This window comes from Thalassophryne amazonica, chromosome 23, assembly GCF_902500255.1.
Source record: "Thalassophryne amazonica chromosome 23, fThaAma1.1, whole genome shotgun sequence".
NCBI lineage: Eukaryota > Metazoa > Chordata > Actinopteri > Batrachoidiformes > Batrachoididae > Thalassophryne > Thalassophryne amazonica.
Window position 1 is genome coordinate 213,824 of NC_047125.1, and position 17,802 is coordinate 231,625.

The 17,802-nt window shown below is 43.7% G+C and overlaps 1 protein-coding gene across 1 annotated transcript in view; it reads left to right on the forward strand.

Moving 5' to 3' along the window:
- Positions 1 to 17,802, forward strand: part of mllt3 (MLLT3 super elongation complex subunit) — an 87,399-nt gene that overhangs the window by 40,493 nt on the left and 29,104 nt on the right. The window contains exons 4-7 of the mRNA XM_034164870.1: positions 11,543 to 11,686; positions 12,326 to 12,364; positions 13,167 to 13,295; positions 16,624 to 17,190. Coding sequence (XP_034020761.1) covers positions 11,543 to 11,686; positions 12,326 to 12,364; positions 13,167 to 13,295; positions 16,624 to 17,190 — 879 coding nt within the window. The remainder of the gene's footprint in view (positions 1 to 11,542; positions 11,687 to 12,325; positions 12,365 to 13,166; positions 13,296 to 16,623; positions 17,191 to 17,802) is intronic.

The following is a 17,802-nucleotide window of genomic DNA, read 5'->3' on the forward strand; positions in this document are numbered from 1 at the left end:
TGTTTCAATCAATCAGTCAGTCAACATTTTATTTCTACAGCTCTTTACAGCAGCCAGACAGTGTCCAAAGGGATTTACAGTAAAGATCAAGAATTCATAAACGTACAACAGAGTTAAAACGGTGCATAAAAACAAACGTCACAGCGCCACCAGGTGTTAAAAGGCAGTTTAAATAAATGTCTTGAGCTGAGATTTAAACAGTGCTGGGTCAGAAATAGTAGGAGGTAACTTGCTCCACAGTCTGGGTTCAGCTACCCCCAAAAACACCATCACCCCCAGAGTCTGTATTTTGACCTCCGAACATCTCAGTCCGGTTGACCAGATGATCTGTACTGTACATGAGGAGACTTAAAATTTCAGACAAGTAGGGTGATGCAAGAACTGGAAGCCAGTGGAGTGAGGAACGTGCAGGAGTAATATGCTCACTTCTGGAAGTTTTCAGAGTTTTATCCATTGATCGAACCTCAAACAGCTGTCAAACATCACAAACAAATTCTTGACAGCTGGTTGGAAATAATTAGCCAAAACATCAAAGTTTGACAGTATGAGGATCCTCTGAAGAAACTTAGTAAAGATGTCCAGTTGTGAAGTAAACTAGCCTTGGAACGACTTTTTGTCAAAAGTAAAATTGTTTTAGGAGCATCACTACCTTTCTGTCGACCAACACACAGGTAAATATGTCAATCCCAAAAATCAAACTCCAGAACACAGGAAGAGCTGCACTGTTGATGTTGTCCAGTGACGTGAGAACGGCATCACGGCCGTCCCTTCTGTCTGTCTTTACAGGTACCGAGTTCACAGGGAGTGGCTTCATGTTGCTTCTGCAGGCTGTGCTTAACCAGGTCTAGTCAGTTATGGGCCTGGAAACAGGTGCTTGCTGCTGTACCATGTGGAATCCCAAGAAAGGGGTCTCCAGAATCCCTGTACCAGCTTGGGGACTCCGACAGTATATTGGTCTAGAAGAGTCTTAAAGATGGTTCTTGTTGAGCCCAGTTTGCTCTGTAAAAGTGTTAAGGACACTGATGTCCAGTCCAGTACTTATAGTCAGTGAATATGATCCATGGCATCATGCCTGCCTTAAAAAAAAAATAAATAAAAAAATAACAGTTTGAAGCTATAAAATGAGTCGTTCTGCTTAGTTATGAAAACCTGACACACATTATCAGTTTTCTCTTTGTTTTTATTTATTTTCCATAAATTACCGCATGAGATTTCAAAACTGAAACTGGTGCTCATGTGTATCCCAAGTTAGTTTATTTCAGATTTTTCTCAGAATGTGGTTTAAAGAATCCAAATTGTGAAGTGTTTATGTTGGAGTTAAGTACGGACACGGACATGGAACTAAGTTTTAGTTTACTGTAACGTGTATATGTTCAAAGTGTGAAAAACATTTCTGCACGACCTCATGTCTATCCACACAAATGATAAAAGTAAACGGGCAGATGTGCCCAATAAAATCACCAGTGTTAATTTAACACTGTCAGTGTTAGTTTTACACTGGTGAGTTTACTGTGTACCCAGTGTGAGTATGAGTTTGCCTTCTCTGGCTCATCTTGGGTTTACGTAAAGACGCCGAGTGAATAAAGAGTTTCAGCTGTGTAACTCGATCTGACCCACTTACACACTTATCTCTGACTGAGAGGTACTGGGTTTGGACGGGTCCTTCCCTTTACCCAGGCCATCCTTTTTATAGCCATCAGTCATCTGTTTTCCAGAAGGGATGGATCGCTCTTAAAAAACAAACAAACAAACAAAAAAATAGTAGGTGTATGTACAGCAGCTGAGTTAGAGCTGGACTTACTGAGAATACTGCCAACATCCATGAAATGAATATTACTGGAAACTATGTAAAGGAACACTTTGACAGTTTACCTCTGTGATTATAATTTGCATTTCTGCTTAGGACTGAGTGGGTAAACCTTTTGTGTTTCCTTTGTCTTTGTGGATCAGGTTTGATAGTTGATGTTTGGGGTTTCCTTTGGGTTTGTGGGTAGGGATTGACAGTTGATGTTTGGGGTTTCCTTTGTCTTCGTGGGTCGGATTTGATAGTTGATGTTTGGGGTTTCCTTTGGGTTTGTGGGTAGGGATTGACAGTTGATGTTTGGGGTTTCTTTTGTGTTTGTGGGTAGGGATTGACAGTTGATGTTTGGGGTTTCCTTTGGGTTTGTGGGTTGGCTTTGACAGTTGATGTTTGGGGTTTCCTTTGGGTTTGTGGGTTGGCTTTGACAGTTGATGTTTGGGGTTTCTTTTGTGTTTGTGGGTAGGGATTGACAGTTGATGTTTGGGGTTTCCTTTGTCTTCGTGGGTCGGATTTGATAGTTGATGTTTGGGGTTTCCTTTGGGTTTGTGGGTAGGGATTGACAGTTGATGTTTGGGGTTTCCTTTGGGTTTGTGGGTTGGCTTTGACAGTTGATGTTTGGGGTTTCTTTTGTGTTTGTGGGTAGGGATTGACAGTTGATGTTTGGGATTTCCTTTGTCTTTGTGGGTCGGGTTTGACACTTGATGTTTGGGGTTTTCTTTGTGTTTGTGGGTCGGCTTTGACAGTTGATGTTTGGGGTTTCCTTTGTCTTTGTGGGTCAGCTTTGACAGTTGATGTTTGGGGTTTCCTTTGTCTTTGTGGGTAGGGATTGACAGTTGATGTTTGGGGTTTCCTTTGTCTTTGTGGGTTGGCTTTGACAGTTGATGTTTGGGGTTTCCTTTGTCTTTGTGGGTTGGCTTTGACAGTTGATGTTTGGGGTTTCCTTTGTCAGTGGGTCGGCTTTGACGCTTGATGTTTGGGGTTTTCTTTGTATTTGTGGGTCAGATTTGACGCTTGATGTTTGGGGTTTTCTTTGTATTTGTGGGTCGGATTTGACGCTTGATGTTTGGGTTTCCTTTGTCTTTGTGGGTCGGCTTTGACACTTGATGTTTGGGGTTTTCTTTGTATTTGTGGGTCAGATTTGACGCTTGATGTTTGGGGTTTTCTTTGTATTTGTGGGTCGGATTTGACGCTTGATGTTTGGGGTTTCCTTTGTCTTTGTGGGTCGGCTTTGACGCTTGATGTTTGGGGTTTTCTTTGTATTTGTGGGTCGGATTTGACGCTTGATGTTTGGGGTTTCCTTTGTCTTTGTGGGTCGGCTTTGACACTTGATGTTTGGGGTTTCCTTTGTCTTTGTGGGTCGGCTTTGACACTTGATGATGAGCAGCAGCATTCTGAACAAGCTGGAGGTGGTTTAGAGAAGACTGATCCAAGCCAACGTACAGAGAGTTACAATAATCTGGTCTACTTATGATGAAGGCATGGATAACCTTCTCAAGGTCAGTCCTAGAGAAATATGGCTTGGACGTGGCTCAGAGACTGAGTTGGAAGAAACTTGTTCTAACAACAGCACTGACCTGCTTATCAAATTTAAAATGGCTGTCAAAAATCACCCCAAGGTTCCTCACACAGGAGTGTGAATGTTGGAACCCAGAGGACCCAGGACATCAACAGAGCAGGCTGTGGAAGTGCACCCCCCAAACAAGGATAACCTCCTTCTTGGATTCCTTAAGATTTAATAGGTTAGCACTCATCCAAGAGTCGACCTCACTCCAACAATACCACCAAGAGGCAACATGTACAAAGGAAAAGAATAAGAGCTAGAATGGAGCCTTGGGGGACTCCACAGGTCAGTGGGGCCACATCTGAAGAAAAGTGACCCAGCTGCACAGTAAAGCTCCGCTCTGTGAGGTAAGAACTGAACCAGGTGAGATCAGAGCCTGTAATGTCCACGCACTACTCAAGACGAAGCAGTAGAATCACGTGGTCCACTGTGTCAAAGGCAGCCGACAAGTCTAAAAGCATCAGGATGGCAGGACTACCTGAGTCAGCAGCTAAAATCATATCTTTAAAAACTCTCAGTAGAGCAGTTTCAGTGCTATGTCTGGGTTTGAAGCCACACTGAAACTTCTCATAAATGTCATGCTGGACTAAAAACGACTGCAGCTGGATGTAGACCGCTCTCTCTCCAACTCCTTAGATAAAAAGGGGAGTTGAGATACAGGCCTAAAATTAGACAGGACGGAAGGATCGCCATTTTTCTTTTTAATGAAAGGTTTTACCACAGCACGTTTAAAAGCTAAAGGCACACAGCCAGAGGTAAGACTGGTGTTAACCAGCAACACAACAGTGGCTCCCACTGAATCAAAAACTTCTCAGAGGAGACGAGGAGGAATGATGTCCAAAGAGCAATTTGTAGGACGCAGATGACTGACTACGTCAGAAAGTTGGGAGAAGGACAAAGGCTTGAACTGATCGAGGGCAGCAGAGTCGAGAAAAATCAGAGTCTGTGAAGGACCCAACACCTGAATGAGCTGGTCCAAGGCCTGGCACTTGTGTGATTTAAAAAATGTGTGTAGACGTTGGCACAAGAGGGGTGACATCACTGGGATTAGTAAGAGAGTCCAAGACACTGGACAGGACCTGAGGCTTATGGCTGTTATTTCTGACTAAAGTCAAGAAACAGGTTGCTTTGACAGCTTTCTGATAAACACACATACAATAAGATGATTTTTTTTTTTTCCATTTCTCTCAGCACATCTACATGCGTGTCTGAGTGTGCATGTTGACTTATTTAACCATGGCTGTGAGCGTGGTTTAGAGCCCCTAAGAGGAGCGGCAGGGTCCAAGATCTCTGTGCGTGTGGAGTTAAAGACAGACAGAAACTCATCATCAGAGGTTTTGCTCTGAGTGTGTTTCAGCTGGTGGAGGTTGCTGTGGTGAACATCGTGGTGTGGGCGCGGCCTAAAGTTGATAGCAAAGCGGGAGCAGACGGTCCAGCCAGCGGTACGTGCAGGGTGACGACTCCGGGAAAATAGAGTGGATCCACCGCCAAGTCAAACGCTGGGCAGAAAGTCCAAATGCAAGGCGAGAATCAGCTGAAAAGGCTCAAACGTGAGCCGTAAGTCTGACGAGTGCAGCGGGCGCGTTTTCCCCGTCTTCTAATATGATTTCTTTGGGGGAGCAGAGTGTAGATGGTCCGTGCCATTGTCCCGAACATCGGTGGAGTATTGCCTCTGACCACGCCCCCTTCGGGGAAAGACACCGGGCAGTGGGCGTAGGTGGTGAGGAACGTCCACCAGCACAGGAGGAAGTGTTCGCTGAACAAAATGAACCATCAGACGACATTAAAGTCTCAGGTGAAGCTTTAATTTTGAAAAGAGTTTGGCGATCATAAACCAGCAGAGCAGACACATCTCCATAGACGTGACCAAGCAAAAGCAAACAAACCAGTAGGAGAGCGAGGCACACGGCCTGCCAACACGGGCGCCATCTTTTCCTTTCAAAGTCAGACAATCAGCCACGTTTGCTGAGCACAGACAGACAGACAGACGGACGGGTGGACGGATGGACGCAAAGTCTTTGCAAAACCCGATGGTCATATTTTGGCCTCGGCTAAAAAAATGAGCGTTGCATCAGATGCGCAGTCTGAATGGTTGGTTGTTGCAGTATTTGACAGCTGAGCACAAACGTGTGCGTTTAAGCGTGTATATGTCGTGATTGTCGCAGCAACACGGTTGTGTCTTGAAGTTTTTGTTCTGGTCATTGTGTGAGTGAGATTATGACAACTGCATTTGCATTGAAATGAGGTGAAAGTGTCTGTATTTAAATACATGAGTGGAATATTATGAAGAAGGCGGTCTGGTTGATAATATGCAATAAATGTACCCTGAATTCCCCATACAGCCAAGTTTTGCACATTAAACTTTAACAATATGGTTTTGTCTTCCAGTCACCAGTACATCACTTAATGACTGAAATCTTGGCATATTGCAGTTAAAATTAAAACTCATTTTATACCCCAAATTTTAAAATGACTTTGCTGAGGTTCCGTTTTAGAAAGATGGTTCCCTTCATTTTGTACAACATGATCCTCACGTTGGATCAGTGCTTACTGTCCACGTCTCACGACCGCACAGTAAGACAGGAAGCACCAGGACCTGAAAGATTTGGACCTTCATGCAAAAATCTGTGTTAAACTCTTGGATCAGGAGCTCCAGGGTGTCTGAAGGTTGGCTTCGAGACCGGTGAGCTCATTCGTCGAGCGCAAATAATATTAAAATAAATTGCACCTCTAAGCAGTCAAGCTGGGTTGAAATTATCTGCTGAGGAACATCTAAAGCTTTTGCTTCTCGCTGATCTTTCAGTAAAGTTGTTGAGGACTTAATTGGCGGAGTTCATGTGCCGTCCCCTGGGAACGAAGCTAACAAACACGCGTCTCCAGGGAAGATCACCTGAGTATTGTTTGTTCTTAACAGCCTTTCTGGGCGGAGCTTTGGCCTCGTTAAGCTCGCACCTTTGGCTCAGGCTAACGCTTTGTATCAGGACGTCAGGACAGACGTTAGTCATGGCGCTCGGCCTTAACGAGACCTCCAGAGATCATCATTAAAGGCGCCGTGGTGCTGCAGACACGTTTTGGAGCCAAAAAACTGTGACAGAAAACTTGTTTCTGTGACGACTTGGCCGTTCTTGGTTCCTGGCTGAGGTTTGCACCGACCTTCATAAAGGCTGTTCCTGTTTGAACTATAATTAAACGATGGCCTTGTTTGAATTAGAGGCGGGAACCAATGAGATTCATCCATCAATATCCTCATTGATTCTGCCCATCAGTCTGATTCCTGATCAGGTTTTTGCGTGAGGAAAAACGATGGCCGACAGCAGTTTTCAGCATGTCCCGGGTTGCTAAACGCAGAGTTACAACGTTAAATGTGAACATTGACATGTGAGGTCACAACACGGAGCAGTGCGAAAAAACAAGGCCGCATTGATCAGAGGAATTGATGATATCTGACGTGTGTGTGATTCCACTATGGAACAGATTCTCCAGCAGACCCAGATCTTGATTCCCATCCTGAATTGTAATGCAGAGGAAGAAGCTCAGTGGGTTAGCAGTATTTAGACCTGGGTTCGATTCCCAGTCACACTACCTGTCTCTGTTCCTGGGCGAATCTTTTTCTTCTTCTTCTTAATTTTTCTTGTTGTAAGTAAAGTGTGTTGTGATTTTTTTTTTCTTTTCTTTTTCTTTATTTCCAGTGATCAAGGATCCACCGTACAAAGTGGAGGAGTCTGGATACGCAGGATTCATTTTGCCCATTGAGGTTTACTTCAAAAACAAGGTACATAAATCTGTGGATTCTTATTTTGTTTATTTCCTTCAAACCTTTTTTTTTTTTTTTTTTTTTACAGATCTGCAGATATTAACTAGAGGTGAAGTGATACATCTGGTATTGTGATAATCATACTGTGGGGGCTTGTATCAAATCACTTTTTATTCTTCTAATTATTAGTGTCACTTGACTGCTGCTTGGGTGAAGTGATGACCTCTTGCAGAAGAATCATAAACCATATATACAATATACAAATAAGAACCTGATAACAAACGGGGAATACAATTTATGTTTCGGAATAATTTGTTTCTTTAAATTGAACAGATTAGTTTCTACATAATTAGTGTTAAGAGTGATGTCATTATGTATCAAACCATGATATATCAAATCAAATCAATATTATTTATATAGCGCCAAATCACAACAAACAGTTGCCCCAAGGCGCTTTATATTGTAAGGCAAGGCCATACAATAATTACGGAAAAACCCCAATGGTCAAAACGAGCCCCTGTGAGCAAGCACTTGGCTACAGTGGGAAGGAAAAACTCCCTTTTAACAGGAAGAAACCTCCAGCAGAACCAGGCTCAGGGAGGGGCAGTCTTCTGCTGGGACTGGTTGGGGCTGAGGGAGAGAACCAGGAAAAAGACATGCTGTGGAGGGGAGCAGAGATCAATCACTAATGATTAAATGCAGAGTGGTGCATACAGAGCAAAAAGAGAAAGAAACACTCAGTGCAATCCTGCAGTATGTGTATGGTATTGTGGTATTGTGTTGTGATAGGTATTGTGTCACAATAGGTGGATCGTCACAGGTATTGTGTGTAGTGATAGGTATTGCATCGTGATAGGTGGCTCGTCATAGGTATTATCACGATAGGTATTGTGTCGTGATAGGTGCATCGCCATAGGTATTGTGTTGCGATAGGTATTGCGTTGATAGGTGGCTTGTCATAGGTATTGTCGTGATAGGTGGATTGTCATAGGTATTGTGTTGCGATAGGTATTGCATTGTGATAGGTGGCTTGTCATAGGTATTGTCGCGATAGGTATTGTGTCGTGATAGGTGCATCGCCATAGGTATTGTGTTGTGATAGGTATTGCGTTGTGATAGGTGGCTTGTCATAGGTATTGTCGCGATATGTATTGCGTCGCGCTAGGTAGATTGTCATAGGTATTGCGTCGCGATAGGTGGATCGTCATAGGTATTGTGTTGCGATAGGTGGATTGTCACAGGTATTGTCGCGATAGGTATTGCATCATGATAGGTGGCTCGTCATAGGTATTGTCGCAATAGGTATTGTGTCGCGATAGGTGGATCGTCATAGGTATTGTCGCGATAGGTGGATCATCATAGGTATTGCGTCGTGATAAGTGGATCATCACAGGTATTGTCGCGATAGGTGGATTGTCATGGTATTGTGTTGTGATAGGCAGATTGTCATAGGTATTGTCGCGATAAGTATTGCGTTGTGATAGGTGGATCGTTATAGGTATTGCGTCACCATAGGTTGTCACAGGTATTGTGTCGTGATAGGTATTGCATCGTGATAGGTGGCTTGTCATAGGTATTATCGCAATAGGTATTGTGTCATGATAGGCATTATCACAATAGGTATTGTGTCGTGATAGGTGGATTGTCATAGGTATTGCGTCATGATAGGTGGATCTTCATAGGTATTGTGTCACAATAGGTATTGCGTTGTGATAGGTGGATTGTCATAGGTATTGTGTCGTGATAGGTGGCTTGTCATAGGTATTGTGTTGCGATAGGTGGATTGTCACAGGTATTGTCGGGATAGGTATTGCAACGTGATAGGTGGCTCATCATAGGTATTGTCGCAGTAGGTATTGTGTCGTGATAGGTGGATCGTCATAGGTATTGCGTCGTGATAGGTGTATCGTCATAGGTATTGCGTCGTGATAGGTGTATCGTCACAGGTATTGTCGCGATAGGTGTATTGTCATAGGTATTGCGTCGTGATAGGTGGATTGTCACAGGTATTGTGTCACTATAGGTATTGTGTTGTGATAGGCGGATTGTCATAGGTATTGTCGCGATAAGTATTGTGTTGTGATAGGTGGATCGTTATAGGTATTGCGTCGCCATAGGTCATCACAGGTATTGTCGTGATAGGTATTGCATCGTGATAGGTGGCTTGTCATAGGTATTATCGCAATAGGTATTGTGTCGTGATAGGTATTGTCGCGATAGGTATTGCGTTGTGATAGGTGGCTCGTCATAGGTATTGCGTCGCGATAGGTGGCTTGTCATAGGTATTGTCGCGATAGGTGGCTCGTCATAGGTATTGCGTCGCGATAGGTGGATCGTCATAGGTATTGCGTTGCGATAGGTGGATCGTCATAGGCATTGCGTCGCGATAGGTGGATCGTCATAGGCATTGCGTCGTGATAGGTGGATGGTCATAGGTATTGCGTCGCGATAGGTGGATCGTCATAGCTATTGCGTCGCGATAGGTGGATCGTCATAGGTATTGTCGCGATAGGTGGATCGTCATAGGTATTGCGTCGTGATAGGTGGATCATCACAGGTATTGTCGTGATAGGTGGATTGTCATGGTATTGCGTCGTGATAGGGGGATTGTCACAGGTATTGTCACGATAGGTATTGTGTTGTGATAGGCAGATTATCATAGGTATTGTCGCGATAAGTATTGCGTTGTGATAGGTGGATCATTATAGGTATTGCGTCGCCATAGGTCGTCACAGGTATTGTGTCGTGATAGGTATTGCATCGTGATAGGTGGCTTGTCATAGGTATTATCACAATAGGTATTGTGTCGTGATAGGTGGATTGTCATAGGTATTGCGTCATGATAGGTGGATCTTCATAGGTATTGTGTCACAATAGGTATTGCGTTGTGATAGGTGGATTGTCATAGGTATTGCGTCGTGATAGGTGGCTTGTCATAGGTATTGTGTTGCGATAGGTGGATTGTCACAGGTATTGTCGCAATAGGTATTGCATCGTGATAGGTGGCTCGTCATAGATATTGTCGCAGTAGGTATTGTGTCGTGATAGGTGGATCGTCATAGGTATTGTCGCGATAGGTGGATCGTCATAGGTATTGCATCGTGATAGGTGTATCGTCACAGGTATTGTCGCGATAGGTGTATTGTCATAGGTATTGCGTCGTGATAGGTGGATTGTCACAGGTATTGTGTTGTGATAGGCGGATTGTCATAGGTATTGTCGCGATAAGTATTGTGTTGTGATAGGTGGATCGTTATAGGTATTGCGTCGCCATAGGTCGTCACAGGTATTGTCGTGATAGGTATTGCATCGTGATAGGTGGCTTGTCATAGGTATTGTGTCGCGATAGCTATTGCGTTGTGATAGGTGGATTGTCATAGGTATTGCGTCGCGATAGGTGGCTCGTCATAGGTATTGTGTCGCGATAGGTGGCTCGTCATAGGTATTGTCGCGATAGGTGGCTCGTCATAGGTATTGTCGCGATAGGTGGCTCGTCATAGGTATTGTCGCGATAGGTGGCTCGTCATAGGTATTGCGTCGCGATAGGTGGCTCGTCATAGGTATTGCGTCGCGATAGGTGGCTCGTCATAGGTATTGCGTCGCGATAGGTGGATCGTCATAGGTATTGTCACGATAGGTGGCTCGTCATAGGTTTTGTCGCGATAGGTGGCTCGTCATAGGTATTGCGTCGCGATAGGTGGCTCGTCATAGGTATTGCGTCACGATAGGTGGATCGGCATAGGTATTGCGTCACGATAGGTGGATCGGCATAGGTATTGCGTCACGATAGGTGGATCGGCATAGGTATTGCGTCACGATAGGTATTGCATTGTGATAGGTGGATCGGCATAGGTATCGTGTCGCGATAGGTATTGCATTGTGATAGGTGGATTGTCATAGGTATTGCGTCGCGATAGGTGGATCGTCATAGGTATTGCGTCGCGATAGGTATTGCGTTGTGATAGGTGGCTCGTCATAGGTATTGCGTTGTGATAGGTGGATTGTCATAGGTATTGTGTCGGGATAGGTGGATCATCATAGGTATTGCGTTGCGATAGGGGGATCGTCATAGGTATTGCGTCGCGATAGGGGGATCGTCATAGGTATTGTGTCTTGGAGCTGTTGTATCGTTCCACCCCTAATATTAACACAGGAGTTCCTGAACCGCTGTGTGGATTTTGTCGAACTGTTGTCGTTTCATTTTGTATTTTCTCTCTGTTTACCATCAAATCCACTGATAGAAAAACTGTTTTTGGAAGCACAGTTTCATGTAAAACTGATTTTTTTTTTTCTTTCTCAGTTTAAGGCCATTTGAATGTAATCTGGTGGGTTATAATCCTGTTGTTGATGCTGTCTGTAAATAAATCAAGAATAAGTTTTTTGTGCACTTTGATCCTTTAATTTCTTTGACTGCTAATTTAACCAGGAAGAACCGAAGAAAGTTCGCTTTGATTACGACCTGTTCCTTCACCTGGAAGGCCATCCACCCGTCAACCATCTACGCTGTGAGAAGCTGACCTTCAACAACCCCACCGAGGAGTTCCGTAAGAAGCTGCTGAAAGCCGGAGGGGTACGGAGTCATGTCTGTGTGACATCACAAAGCAAAGGCGGATGACCAGAAGGAAACATTAAAGCTCCCCTGAAATAACCGTTGAGGCATCGAGACCTTTGTCTTATAAATTCTCACTAAAAGTAAAATAAAATTAAAATTCATGCTTCATTAAAGGTCCACTTCTGAAGACATGTTTCATACAACTTAAAAATAATAATAATAATATCAGTATTTCTCTGGGCCGAAGTTTTACTACAGTTCTGGACTAAGTTTAGTTCATTTAACTTTTCTGCATAAGTAAAGTGGGCTGTGCAGCAATATCCTTTTTTATGTAATGTCTACACTCAGTATTACTGGGTGTGTTTGGGGTTCCACCTTATACGTGGCCATTCAATGACGTTAAGACGAATCATCAGTGATTCATAAACTATTCAAATACACTGAACAAAAATCTAAGGAATAGATAAATAATGTTCATATGGCAGTTATTGGATGATTGCATGAATTTTTCCACACTTGGCGTACTGTCCAGGAAATCTGTCTGCAGTCTGCATTTCTCAGAAGCGTCGTGGTCGTGAGTGAGGGAAGCCACTACGGGTTTGCGGTGTTGTGTGCATATTGCAGATGATGATCGACTTCTTTCTGTGTCTTTAACAGCAGCGGGATCCTCACAAACGAAGTTCAGACGACTCCAAAGTAAGATTTTACATCTTGTGCTGTGTGTGTTTTTTTTTTTTTAATAAATAAATGAAACCTCCACAACATGAAAGTGAAACTACAACCACTCCACTTTTCCAGACAGTCGTCTTTTCAAGTCTGACGATGGACACGAGAACTTTTTTCTTATAATTCAGTCATGAAGAAATGGAAAGAGTAAGACGTATTACCATAAAGTGTCTAAATCGGGCTGAGTGTGGATGTGAGGGAAGCCACCAAGACTCCCATAAGCAAAGTCTCTTGTCACAGTTTAATGTTAATAGATGTATTTTTGCTTTTGTATCGTGTTTTTTTTTTTTTTTATTTGTAGAATCGCTAACTACAAACGATGATGTAGCGTTTGCTTTGACCCCATGTGACCTGTTATTGTTCTCTTCTGTAATTGGCTCCCGCACTAAAGCATCACAGCTGCTGGAGTATGTCCATCTGTCTCATATCTCCTTAACACCAATCCTTCAGGGATCCAAAACTGATCCAGGTACCAAAGGTCAGAGGATGCCCTGTAGTTTTACGTCTGACCTTTGCTTTTGACCTTGAACCAGAAATGATCTCCAATCGGGACAGCATCTCTTATATTTTGAAAAAGACGCAAAATTTAGAATATTTTGTTTGTTTGTTTTTTTTTGTTGTTCTATATTTGATAAATGATAAGCTGTCTGATGATCATTTGCAGCTTTGGTGTTTATGTGATTGAGGTGAGCCAGCAGCCGGTGACCTCTGACCTTTGAAAAGCGTTTTTTATTTTTATATTATTAACTCCTGTGATTTGTTCCTGTGGCAGGTGATGGTGATGCAGGAAGGCTCCACCTCTCTGTTCGGACAACACCTGAAGCTTCCCACGCTTCCCACCACGCCGCTGACCTCCAACTTCTCTGACCCAAAGAAGACCAAAAGCATCCACGGGTCAAAGGTCAGTTCCACTGGCAAGGACGTCACGATGCCATACGTAGGCCAAGATATGATGTGTATTACAGTGCGCAGACCGCGGTGCTCCATGCATCGTGGCACAGTGGCCGCAGTGTCTTGTCTGCTGCTATACATTCGTGAACGAGAAGTGGCGGGAATGTGCTAACAGGTTTGCTAACCGCAGTTAAAGCTCCAAGAAGATGCTAACGTTATACTAATGCTAACTTTAGATTAAAGTTATTTGTCAGTGAAAACTTTACGGTAACACTTGTTAATGTTGCCGCGGGTCATATTGATTACAAGGATTTAATGACCATTAAAAAAAAAAATCATTACTGTGTTTTGTTTGCTTGGAAGAAAAATAAAAACAGGATACTCACTTTTTTCTTTTCTTGTTTTCAGCAGAGGTCTAACTTTAACACGACAGATTTTCCTTCTGTGTGTCGACACTGATTTGTTTGATGTTGATCTGACTGCGCTGTGGGACATCCTGATAATTTGTGGGTTCCTCAAAAACTTACTGGACATTACAGCCGGCCTGTGAGGAGTGGAAGCAGAGAGTCTGGGTTTTTCTCTGTGAAAACTGGTGTTCCTCAGGCATGTGTTCTGGGTCCTACACTGTTCAGTGCTTGCATGGACTGGGTGTTTGATCAGGTTGTGGAAACCACTGACTTGGGTGCTTTTGTTGGCCTTGAAAGTTTACCGTCCTTGATTTTGGGGACAATGCTGTGATTTCTGAGTGTAGGTGTGTGAGTGTTGAGGACTCCACTGACTGGAGAAGGCCGAGGACATGGTCCCATTTGACCTGGCTGCAGCAGATAGATGGTTATTTTTGAGATGTGGGGTTGGACCGGGTGTCTTCCTGGGTGCAGCAGCAGTGCGCGCTTCCAGACGTGACTTGTCGACAACAACTCAGAAACAATAAATGCTGTCACCTTCTCACTTGTCAAATTAAACCAGGAGATATTCAGGATGGAACCAGGGGTTTGTGGTCAAATTGGATGTGCTGGATCAATCCTAGTTCTTCCCCAGTCTGCAGGAAAAGGCTGTCACATGCTGTGCTGCCACCTGCTGGACGCTTCAGGAATATGCATCCATATCAAACTGTGAGAGTCACTCAACCACAATGTCTTTACAGTTTGAGTGGATGTTCTTTTTCTGATACTTTTGGACCTCAAACTCTAATGTCTTCAGTTTAAACAGAGTGGATGTTCTTGTTCTGATACTTTTGGACATCAAACTCTGTCTTCAGTTTAAACAGAGTGGATGTTCTTGTTCTGATACTTTTGGACGTCAAACTCTGATGTCTTCACTTTAGCCAGAGTGGATGTTCTTGTTCTGATACTTTTGGACCTCAAACTCTAATGTCTTCAGTTTAAACAGAGTGGATGTTCTTGTTCTGATACTTTTGGACCTCAAACTCTAATGTCTTCAGTTTAAACAGAGTGGATGTTCTTGTTCTGATACTTTTGGACATCAAACTCTGTCTTCAGTTTAAACAGAGTGGATGTTCTTGTTCTGATACTTTTGGACATCAAACTCTGTCTTCAGTTTAAACAGAGTGGATGTTCTTGTTCTGATACTTTTGGACCTCAAACTCTGCCTTCAGTTTAACCAGAGTGGATGTTCTTGTTCTGATATTTTTGGACACCAAACTCTGTCTTCAGTTTAAACAGAGTGGATGTTCTTGTTCTGATACTTTTGGACCTCAAACTCTGCCTTCAGTTTAAACAGAGTGGATGTTCTTGTTCTGATACTTTTGGACCTCAAACTCTGTCTTCAGTTTAAACAGAGTGGATGTTCTTGTTCTGATACTTTTGGACATCAAACTCTGTCTTCAGTTTAAACAGAGTGGATGTTCTTGTTCTGATACTTTTGGACCTCAAACTCTGCCTTCAGTTTAAACAGAGTGGATGTTCTTGTTCTGATATTTTTGGACACCAAACTCTAATGTCTTCAGTTTAGCCAGAGTGGATGTTCTTGTTCTGATACATTTGGACCTCAAACTCTAATGTCTTCAGTTTAAACAGAGTGGATGTTCTTGTTCTGATACTTTTGGACATCAACCTCTAATGTCTTCAGTTTAGCCAGAGTGGATGTTCTTGTTCTGATACCTTTGGACATCAAACTCTAATGTCTTCAGTTTAAACAGAGTTGATGTTCTTGTTCTGATACTTTTGGACATCAACCTCTAATGTCTTCAGTTTAGCCAGAGTGGATGTTCTTGTTCTGATACTTTTGGACATCAAACTCTAATGTCTTCAGTTTAACCAGAGTGGATGTTCTTGTTCTGATACTTTTGGACATCAACCTCTAATGTCTTCAGTTTAACCAGAGTGGATGTTCTTGTTCTGATACTTTTGGACATCAAACTCTAATGTCTTCAGTTTAACCAGAGTGGATGTTCTTGTTCTGATACTTTTGGACATCAAACTCTAATGTCTTCAGTTTAACCAGAGTGGATGTTCTTGTTCTGATACTTTTGGACATCAAACTCTAATGTCTTCAGTTTAACCAGAGTGGATGTTCTTGTTCTGATACTTTTGGACATCAAACTCTAATGTCTTCAGTTTAACCAGAGTGGATGTTCTTGTTCTGATACTTTTGGACCTCTAATGTCTTCAGTTTAGTCGGAGTGGATGTTCTTGTTCTGATACTTTTGGACATCAACCTCTAATGTCTTCAGTTTAGTCGGAGTGGACCTTGTTGCGATGCTGTTGCACATGTCGAACGTGTTATCTGTGGTAAACCACGTTGGACTCCTGTGGTTTTGGATTTAGTGGTTGGGTATTTTATTTAGCCCGTTAGCGATGATGGCGGTCTAGGAGCCGCCTGCTCCCCCAGCACGGTTTGATGTAGCTCCGCCTTGACAGGAAAATGGCTTTACTGCAGCTGGCCTTCAGAAAGGTGCCGGCGGCTTTACGTCCTTGGGTCTCAGGGTCACAAACAAACCAAATAAAAAGGTTTTAGAGGTGGCTGGACACCCTGTCGTCTAGACTGCTTTAATGGCTTTACTGCATGGATGAAATATTGACAGAGGGTCCTGGAGGTGAGACCTGGGGACGAATAGCCCTCCTCACAACAGTCAGTATGTTTCCTCTTTCACTCCACTGTTTCGTTTTAGTTTTTGGGGTTTTAAATGTGGTCAGATGTGCAAAGTCAACACAACTTGACCTTCAGGAAGACGAGATGGTCTTCCTGCTGAGTACTAAATAAAATCTCTTTGAAAACAAAGTCATTGTATGTCATTTTTACCAGTTAACCACATGTTGGTACTTTGGTGGCACTTTGATGATGTGTTCCTCTAAATTTGTTTTGGGTTTCTTCTCCAGGATGGCACCAAAGTAAGTAGTACCGCCCTCCTTACCACCACCACCACCACAACCACCAGCACAAACAGCAGCAGCTTCTCCAAACTCCACAAACCTTCTAAGGACCACAAAGACAAGACTGCAAAAGACAGCAAAGAGTCCAAAAGTGCCTTCAGAGACTGTGGTTGGGAACCCAGCAAAGCCTCCAAAGAACCCTCCAGGAAACCCAAAGAGAACCTGCCACTTAAGACGGGCTTCAAGGAACCCAAGTCCTTGTCTAAGGAGCAAAGGACTGACGGGCTTTCTCATGGGACAGCGCAGAACAAGCGTCTGTCCGCTCCCGGTGGTGATGATCATGTGACCAAAAAACGGAGACGGGGATTTACAGATTCTTCAGGGAAACAGTCTGCGGGGTTAAGTGCTCAACATTCGGAAAAAAAGCTGTTGGACAGGTCGCAGATACGAACCAGTAAATCCCAACCAGAAGGGGAGGAGTCTGAACGTAGGAAGATGTCAGCTCCGCCTCCATTCCAGGAACTGGTGGATCCCAATGACTCTGACATGGAGGACCAGTCTACAAAGTCAGATGTAAGTAAGAAGTGTTAGTCATAAGTGGTTAAAAAGTCATGTTTTTAGTCCATCCAGCACTCATAGATCCAGTTAGTCAGTGCCAGTGAAGGGGAGGGGTCTATGTTAATCCTTAACGTGTGTGTGTGTGTGTGTGTGTGTGTGGGGGGGGGGGGGGGGGGGGGGGTTAGTTGGTGGTTGGTACTTCCTCTTCACAAAACCAAATGACCAACAGGCAGAGAATCTCCTGTCTGTAGTGGTGGTCTGGTGCGCTCCAGAAAAGTGGGCGGGGCAGTCGGAGGAAGGGCCGGGCGCCAATAAAGCTGATGGGAGGCGGCATTCCCAGCACGGGCTGTTTCTGGAGTATTTCCGGGTGATGGTTTTCAAATAGTGGCTGAACTCGTTTGAAGTAATCTGTGCGCTGAGAGTTGACGCGTCAACTGGAGCACACGGCAAACCCCCGACCAGAACGCACGGTCGGTACAGTGGCTCTTTTCATGAGCTCCGACCGCGTCGCTCGGCCTTTAAAACGGGCCCCATAAAGACGGCCTGTTTTAAAGCCAAACAGTAGACGAGAAGGATTTATGGTTTTACAACACCTGAGGAGAAAGGGGGGCGCGGGGGGCGCTGAAT